The sequence below is a fragment of the Pelobates fuscus genome, chromosome 12, assembly GCF_036172605.1.
Source record: "Pelobates fuscus isolate aPelFus1 chromosome 12, aPelFus1.pri, whole genome shotgun sequence".
NCBI lineage: Eukaryota > Metazoa > Chordata > Amphibia > Anura > Pelobatidae > Pelobates > Pelobates fuscus.
The window spans coordinates 68,823,032-68,833,223 of record NC_086328.1 but is presented as its reverse complement, the minus strand read 5'-3'; the positions used below and the strand labels follow the sequence as shown (position 1 = coordinate 68,833,223).

At 37.7% G+C, this 10,192-nt stretch overlaps 1 protein-coding gene across 1 annotated transcript in view; it reads right to left on the bottom strand.

The window, feature by feature from the left end:
- Positions 1-356: 356 nt before the first annotated feature.
- LOC134578665 (C-signal-like) overlaps positions 357-10,192 on the bottom strand; it is a 114,808-nt gene continuing 104,972 nt past the window's right edge. The window contains exons 4-6 of the mRNA XM_063437649.1: positions 4,707-4,871; positions 3,310-3,420; positions 357-509 (exon numbers count right to left, since the gene is read on the bottom strand). Of these exons, the coding sequence (XP_063293719.1) occupies positions 396-509; positions 3,310-3,420; positions 4,707-4,871 (390 nt within the window). The 3' untranslated portion in view covers positions 357-395. The remainder of the gene's footprint in view (positions 510-3,309; positions 3,421-4,706; positions 4,872-10,192) is intronic.

The window sequence follows — 10,192 nt, the reverse complement described above, 5'->3', positions numbered from 1 at the left end:
CTTGTCATAGACACAGAGAGAAATTTAAAAACTATAAAGATAGATAAAACTGGTATACCAGTCCCGTATCCCACTAGGAATAAATAGAAGATTATTTTTTACATTGGATTTCACAAATAGTCAAAAATGAACTGCAGGAGGACCAGTAAGCAAAAGATTAAAATTTCACTAGGCCCAAACAGGTTAGTAAATCATTATGTCAATGATTAAAGAGGTAGAGTAAATATAGATTACTATTTTCTAACATGTAAGGCTGAGAATCATTAACACACCACCCCCCACCACAGTATCCTTATCTTCATTGCTATTCAGCAATGAAATGTTGTGGAATGTCTGTGATATATTTAGAGCAGAGATAGATACAACAAAGTTGAATATTTTAATAATGGCTCTGTTCACCAAGGGATGACCTTTCCATCCCATGCCATTAGAATCCCATTTTCTTTCTCAGTGAGAGAGCCAAGGACTTTCAAAATTCCATTTGCACTTTCTTCCGTGGTGAGCAATGCCTGTAAAACAAAAATAAAAAAATTAAATATTTTAAATTTTAGAAAACTTTACCTTACATACAATCAACAATAAACCATGCAAAATATACAATCACTGTATTTATCTTAATTTACCAGTTAAAATCTAACAAATGTACCTAAAATAGTTCAATCAGGACAGCGAATCATAGAGAATGAAGACACTCTTATCACCCCTGGTGACAGTTGATACTAAGGAACCTATTGTGATTAGTTAGTTCTTTAGCAGTATAATTGAATAGTTTGAATGTCAATAACAGGTCTGCAGTCCAGTCATTATGGATGAAGCCACTGACCAATTTTACGAAGTATCTAAGTGTTACTAAATCCCTAGGGATAGCAGGATGCATCTGGTTACTTGACAACTGGAGGAAAATGTTTCAAACAAACCTTATTGGATATACTGCTCTCCAAAAGAATAGTTCTTAGTGAGGTAAAAATTCTACATCTACATTACAAATAGAAACAAGAGAGATTTTTACATCACAAAGGGCCAGTTGGATGGGTAAAAGAAGGAACAAGGCTTATCTCATTATTGTATGCATTCTTGTGTTGCAAAAATTTGGAAGCCCATATACCATACCATATATTATTTTGGAACTCCTATCAAAGAAAAATATAAAATGAATAAAGAGAAAAATTAAAAAACAAAATTGGATCATGGATTGGATTTGTTGTTCCAGCACATCCCACAGGTGCGCAATTAGATTGAGATCTGGGAAATTTGGAGGCAAGGCAACACCTTTTTTCCATGTTCCTCAAAGCATTTTTGAACATTTCTTAAAGTTCAGCAGGGTGTATTATCTTGCTGAAAGGGGCCACAGACATCAGAGAATGACATCATTGCAATGAATGGGATATGTGGTCTGCAACAATCTCTAGGTAGGTGGTATGTGTACATCCACATGAATACCAGGACCCAAGGTTCACAATAAACTAAACAGCTTTTTCACTCGGTCACCAGGTCCGGTGAAAAAGAATCTGAGAGGATAGTACCAGTCTATCCTGGGTATGAACCCTGAAGATTAGACAACTAATGGTGGAACACTAGGTTCCGAAAACTGGTAAATGTTGTATACAGCAGGATATAAAGTATCAAATAGTGTGCCGGAGAAGCTAAGGGAGGGCTCAGACTAAAATCAGGTAAATGTGTATCTAATTAGGCTTTATTGAGTTGTGCCTCAGATACACTAACTGAAATAGACAAAATAAGAGATAGCAGATAAGGGATAAGATCTAAGTTGTTGACTTAGCACAGGAACTGAGAGATGCTTTATGGCAGGTATTCATTTTCTGTCCCGTACTGATAGTAGGCTGTTGTTTTCCCTAAAACAGCCAAGGTATTGGCTAGCTGACCCTATTTATAGTCTCCTTTGGGTCAAAAACCATGCAAAATATACAATCACTGCATTTATCTTAATTTGCTGTAGATGTTTACAGGTTAAAATTTAACAAGTGTACCTAAAATTTACCTTGTAACAAGGGTGTACAAATGGAGAAACATACAGCACTAGTACCTTGTTACCTTTGGCCATATGATTGCTCCCTGCAATATTAGTACCAGTTTCCACCATTGCCACTGTACTCTGAGATCCAATCACCCTTATCTGCTATCCCCTATTTCAGTTAGTATTTCTTTGGCACAACTCAAAGCCAGATTAGATACACATTTCCTGATTTTAGCCTTAGCCCTCCCTTAGCTTCCCCGGTACACTAATTGATACTTTTTTTTTATGCTGTATATAACATTAACCACTTTTTGGAACCTAGTGTTTCACCATTTTGTAGTTGCCCAAGGTTTCCCAGTGGAACATTGCCAAGAGCATAACACTGCCTCCGTCCGCCTGCCATCTTCCCATAGTGCATCTTGCTGCCATATCTTCCCCAGGAAAACGCCGAACACGCATATGGCCATCCACCTGATCTAAAAGAAAATGTGATTAATCATACCACGCAACCTTCTTCCATTACTCCGTGGTCTACTTTTGAAGCTCATGTCTCTACTGAAGGAGCTTTCGGCGGTGCACAGAGTTAATCATTTTCACACTGAGCGGTTTGTGGCTACACTGCCCCATACGCAAACTGTGATGCACTGTGTGTTCTACCACCTTTCTATCATGACCAGCAAGTTTTTCAGGAATTTGATCTACAGAAGCTCTTGTGTGTAATCAAACCAGACTGGCTAGCCTTCGCTTCTCACTGACATCATTGAGCTTTGGGTGCCCATGATCCTGAAACCAGGCTCATCAGTTTTCCTTCCTTGCACCACCTTTGCTAGGTACTAACCACTGCATACACCCAACAAGACTTGATGTTTTAGAGATGATGTGGCCCAGTCGTCCATCACTATTTGGCCCTTGTCAAAGTCACTCGTATCTTTTCACTTGTCAATTTTTCCTGCTTCCAACATATGAAATTCAAGAACTGGCTGTTTACTTGCTACCCAATATATCCCATCGCTTGACAGGTGCTATTGTAACAATATAACCAATGTTATTAACTACGTCTGTCATTGGTTTTAATGTTGTGGCTGAACAGTGTACAAAGTCATATATACAAAGATAATCATCTTTAGACCCTTAATGACCAAACTTCTGGAATAAAAGGGAATCATGACATGTCACACATGTCATGTGTTCTTAAGGGGTTAAACTCTATGTATTTAAGTATCATAATCTCAAAAAAGGTATAATATAGCTTTACTGAAGAAAAAAAAAAAAAAAAAAAAAAACATACATACATAACAATTTGTGTGCAAAATTAGTAAAAATGACCAACTCACTCTTTCTGTTCCCATGTCAGTTTTAACCCATCCTGGGTGAACTGCTGTGCACAGAATACCATCAGTTCTGTAACCTTCAGCTTGACATTTTGTCAACATGTTCAACGCAGCCTACAATTATATAAAATGGAAGTTAACAGTCCTTCCACAAAAAAATAATACCATTGAAGATTAAAATAGGTCCATAAAATCTAGCCACAACATTTACTTTTAGCGGAAGATGTTACAGTGTAATTACGATTTTCAATTCTTCGTAACTGAATGACCATCCTTTTCTAAGCGGTCACAATTAGAATAATGAATTACACTGTTAGAGTAGTAATGCATAGGCCTTTACCTTTCTCATTCCTTAAAGGAACATATTTAATGCAGTGGTTTTAGTGCCAAAAAGGTCCTGGCACCCCACATTTTTAGTAGTTAAAATGTTTTAGAACGGTTTGACTTCTAAAATGGGATCCGCTGGGTGCTTTTTTCCGCCTCCGCTACAGCAGAAAGCTCTCTGCCTGAGCCAAACACAGCAGGACTGCAAAGTCCAGGGGTGCATGGAGTGGTGCCTGGCAAACCCCAGGTACTTAAAATTGCATCATAAGCACTACATAGCTCTGTTGTGATTATGGTGTTTGGAAAAGTTCAACATTTTAACTTAACTAAGGAACAAGCAAATGGTGGAGTTCCCCCCTCCCCCCATAAATCATGGTTAATTTGTGAGTTTTTTTTTTTTTTTTTTATCTTGTAATCCTCTTTATCAGCACAATCTATATTACCCACTTTATCATCCTTAAGTAGAAGAATACAGATCAGGGTGAAATTCCAGGGTAAATGGCTTTCATTTAATTCCACTAGATATATCTAGAATTTATCAGTTTGTGGTGAATGGGCTCAATAAGCATGAACTTGCAAGGAGAACGGTCATGTTAATAGGAAAATGTATCTTTATTTCTAATGCGCCAAATAGGAGGGAAATCCAAATGGTTAGGTAGGCAAGAGGTCAGTTCAAACAACATAGGTTCAAAGTCAAAGACAGGCAGGGGTCGATACATGGATATGCAGAAACTGTAGACAATAATGACTGGTAACTTTAAAAGCTCACAAAACATCTGAGCAGTGTGATCTGGGGCAGTCAGGGTTGATTTAGGGGAAGGGGACGAGTGACTCTCCCATTGAGGAGAAATCTGGAGGTTATTTTAACAGTGGTGACTTCCCTGCTTTGCACATGTCCAAAAACCCTCCCACAAGGCGTGTGCAGGATGTTGGGCATCCCAGTGAGTATTTACAGTGGGTACCTTACTCCCAGTGCCCTGTGACATATTTTTTTTTACACTAAGCATTGAATAACATTTTTAACCACATTGCCCATCTTTTAACATTTTTGCAAACATACACTTTTCCTTTTATACCTTACTGATTCTGTAAGAGACTACTTGCTTGGCTGGGTCATATGTAACAGAAGTTATTTCAATTGATCCCAGCACAGAAGAAATGTTCACCACTGCTGCTTTCTTGCAACTCAATGGCTCCTGTGAACGAGCATCTGCTGATTCTTTCAGCAAAGGATAAAATGCCTTTGAAAAGAATTGTAAAAAGTTTTATCTCAGGGTTAAATGTGTTAAACTGGTTGCACTACATGTTTAGGAGATCAAATACAGTAATTTTAAATGTATAAAGGGTTCAAATATAGGCGACATCATGCACCATACTGATAACAAGCACCTACTATAGACACCAAGGATACACACTAGACTATGATGTCAGTTGAGCCTCTCTTATAATGGTCACTGATGTGAGTATTTATAAAGATTTTGGGTTATTTGCAGATTTTCACGTTATTCTTCTTAAAGGAACACTCAGGGCACCATAATAACTTCATTGAAATTAAGTTGTTTATGGTACCAAGAGGTCCCTGGTATTGACCTAACTTTAGGGGTTAAACAATTCATGAACAACTTAAACCCTAACCCTGTGTTCCAGTGCTGGCTCTTTCTGCCCCCTATCTATCCACTTGATGAAAAGTTTCACATTGGCTGAGAGTGGTTAGCTGACGCTCTCGGACAATCAGTTGTTTCTCATTCACAAAACAGCTTGAGAAATTTGTGTATATTTCTCAAGCTTTTTTTGTAAATGGGAAGCCATTGATTGGACGAGTCAGCTGATTGCTCTCAGCCAATCAGTGGCAGCGATAATCTTCCATTTTAAAAATAATTTGCAAACAGAAGGACATGGATTTTGGGGTTAAACCATTCGTGAAAGGAGAGTCAGCACCAGGGACTTCCTGGCACCATAACCACTTTATTTTGATGAAAGTTGTGAAGGTGGATAAACTCCTTTTAGCTGCTGAGGACAGGACATGCAACACAATTATTTGTTAAATTTAATAAAAACATTTTATGTTTACAAATAAAAATAATAGTGAATAAACAAAGTAAAATACAAAGAGTATTTAACCCCTTAAGACCGCAGGACGTTCTATGCCGTCCTTATTTAGATGGCTCTAAAATCCGCAGGGCGGCATAGAACGTCCTGCCGTCTTATGTACTTACCCGGTCGCCGGCGATCCCACGCCGGCGATCGCGGTATGGGGGACTTACCTGGGAGCCCAGGGAGTCCCCCTCCGTCCTCTTCGGCCCCCCAGGGCCATGTGATCGCGAGGTCCTTGCGAGTAGGGATCGACCGATTATCGGTTTTACCGATATAATCGGCCGATATTCGGTATTTTCGGCAATATCGGTATCGGCCAATAGGGATACCGATATTGCCGATAATACCTCCCAGGACCGCCAAGCTCATTACAAGCCCGGCGGTCCTGGTGGGGGCGGGCAGCAAGCGTTTACTCACCTCCCAGCAGCTCCTCCAGCTCCCCAGTGTAAATCTCGCGAGACTCGTGGCCAGCTCTGACGGTCGCGGGTCTCGCGAGATTTACACTGGGGAGCTGGAGGAGCTGCTGGGAGGTGAGTAAACGCTTGCTGTCCCCCCTCCCACAGCTAAGCTAATGCCACTGGACCACCAGGGATTAACATATCCCCCCTCCCTGGCAAGGCAACAAGCAGGGAGGGGGACAACAAAAACCTAATAATAATAATTAAATATATATATATATATATATATATATAAAAAATTAATATAAAAATAAAAAAATTATTTAATAAAAATGCCCCCTCACACATACACTCTTATTATACACATGCACTACACAAACACACTGTGTATATAATTCAGTGTGTTTGTATAGTGTGTGTATATATAATTCAGTGTGTTTGTATAGTGTGTGTGTATAATAATGCAGTGTGTGTTTGTATAGTGTGTGTGTATAATGCACACTACACAAACACACTGCATTATAAACACACACACACACACACACACTATACAAACACACTGCATTAGATACACACACACACTATACAAACACACTGCATTATATACACGCACACACTATACAAACACACACTGCATTATACACACACACACACTATACAAACACACGCTGCATTATACACACACACACACTATACAAACACACGCTGCATTATATACACACACACTATACAAACACACACTGCATTATATACACACACACACTATACAAACACACTACAAACACACTGCATTATATACACACATTATACAAACACACTGCATTATACACACACACTATACAAACACACTGCATTATATAAACACTGCATTATATACACAGTGTGTTTGTGTAGTGTGTTTATATAATTCAGTGTGTGTTTGTGTAGTGTGTTTATATAATGCACACTACACACACTCTGCATTATATACATACACTATACAAACACACACACTCTGCATTATATAAACACACTACATTCACTATACACACACTACACAAATACACACACTCTGCATTCCTTATATACACACACACTACACAAACACGCACACTTTGCATTTAGTATATACAGCATTCACTTTACACACACACTGCATTCACTTTACGCACACTACCTACACACTACACAAACACTCTGCTTTCATTATATACACACTAGACAAATACACAATACACACTGCATCCACTACACACACTAGACAAATACACACTGTATCCACTACACAAATACACACTGTATCCACTACACAAACACTACATACACTACACAAACATACACAGCTCCCCTGTCTAAACACACTGCATCCACTACACGTGGCATGTATATTTTGTGCATTTACCTTTAGAAATAGTTTTTATTTTCCAAAATGGTAAATGTACAGAATATCAGCAAATTATATCGGCTATCGGCCTAAAAGTTCACAGAATATCGGTATCGGTATCGGCTCTAAAAAATCAATATCGGTCGATCCCTACTTGCGAGGACCCCGCGATCACATGGACGGCATAGCCGTCCAAGGCAGTGCCAGCAGGGGGAGTGCCTGTAATGACAGGTACTCCCCCTGCTGTCTGAAATTCAAATAAAATCCGTTAAAACAGTGTAAAAATAAGATTATATATACTTAGATCATATATATTTATTATATATGATCTAAGTATATATATACACATATACACATAAATATACATACACTGTCTACATGTATTTTAATATTAATATATACATAATTATATATATATATTAATATCAAAATACACGTACAATGATATTGATTAAGTATATATATAATTTTTATTATATATATATTTATATATAATAAAAAATAAATAAATATATAAATACGTTAAAAAAAATAATACAAAATAAATAGATAAAAAATATATAAACATGCGAAATTTCGTTCTAACTGTATTTTAAAATCAATATATATATATTGATATCAAAATACATGTAGAACGAAATAATATATATATCTATATACATAAGTATATACGTATATATCACTAAATATATACCTATATATAAATAAAAATAAAAAAAATTATATACATATATATGCACACATATATATATATACACACATATATATATATATATATATATATATACACACACCTATATATATATAATAATTGTACGCATATATTTATGTAATAATTTTACATAATTAGGTCATTTTATTAATTACAATTGCCTGACAACCCATGCTGAAACTATAGGGAATTTAATTTGCTAGCACTATATTTAACCCTGTAACTTTCCAAGACACCATAAAACCTGTACATGGGGGGTACTGTTTTACTCGGAAGACTTCGCTGAACACAAATATTAGTGTTTCAAAACAGTAAAATATATTACAACGACGATATCGTCAGTGACAGTGACATTTTTTGAATTTTTCACACACAAATGGCACTTACACTGACGATATAATTGTTGTGATACGTTTTACTGTTTTGAAACACTAATATTTGTCTTCAGCGAAGTCACCTGAGTATAACAGTACCCCTCATGTACAGGTTTTATGTTGTTTTCAAAAGTTACAGAGTCAAATATAAGGTTTGTGTTTCAGTTTTTTCACATTAAAATTCGCCAGGTTGCCTTTGAGACCGTATGGTAGCCCAGGAATGAAAATGATCTCCATGATGGCATACCATTTGCAATAGTAGACAACCCAGGGTATTGCAAATAGGGTATGTTTTTTTTTTTTAGTAGCCACTTAGTCACAAACACTGGCCAAAATTTGCGTTCAAATTAGTTTTTTGCATTTTCAAATATTAACACTAACTTTGGCCAGTGTTTGTGACCAAGTGGCTACTAAAAAAGACTGGACATACTCCATTTGCAATACCTTGGGTTGTCTACTTTTGCAAATGGTATGCCATCATGGGGGTAATTCTTATTTCTGGGCTACCATATGGTCTCAAAGGCAACGTAACCAATCTGGCGAATTTCAATGTGAAAAAACTGAAATATGTAACATGCTATATTTGACCCTGTAACTTCCCAAAACACCATAAAACCTGTACATAGGGGGTACTGTTTTACACGTGAGACATCGCTGAATACAAATATGTGTATTGTATTGCAGTAAAAGCAAACAGTATTATGACATTCACAGTTAGAATGTCACGTAGAACTAAAAAAATCTTATTTTCTCTCATTTTTGTAATATTTTTTTCATATTAAATTATTTTCCATACCTAAATATTTGATGTTAAACGAAAGCCCTGTTTCCCCTGAATAAAATGAAATATAATAAGTGTGGGTGCATTTAATATGAAAGAGGTGAATTACGGTTGGACAGACATGTAGCGCAAATGCCAGGTTTTGTTTACGTTTTTTTTGGATCACAACTTGTACATTTGGCTGCGGCCTTAAGGGGTTAAAAGGTTACTTCAAGCACTGTGACCACTTCAGTGATTTGAAGTGGTCATGATGCTTTAAGTATGTATGTGTAGCATTCTACCTCACTTCACTTGGAGGGTTGGCACTGTGGCAAACATAGCCACTTCTGGACTGTAATATAGAAAGGTTGTCTGTACTATGTGCTGTGTGTATTTTGCTATGTATACTGTGTGGTATATGTAAATGTACTGTGTATCTATGCTATGGTAATTCGCATGCTGGCAGCCGTAAGCTACCAGCATGCAAGTACTTCGTTCGACGAACAGCGGCTATCCGGGCCGTTCATGGGACGAATGCGGGCTCCCCTGATAGACCACACACTTAGGAGCATGTGGCACTCGTTAACCGATTGCAACAATGTTGCAATCGGTAAATAGAAGCTCTCCTAGGTGGCCGTCGTTCGGCTACCGACCATGCGGCGGTCGGCCATCTTGGATTAGCTTTTCTTCAGCGGTGTTTGGTCGTCGAGCGCCTGGAACTGAAAACGGCTACTCGACGACACAAACACCGCTGGACTTCCAGACCATTCTGGAGCCCGGTATTCGGTAGAATCGTTCCCCCAAGTATAATCGACAGTTTGAGGGGAACTTCGATGTAAACTGTATTTGTTGCGGCGTTCG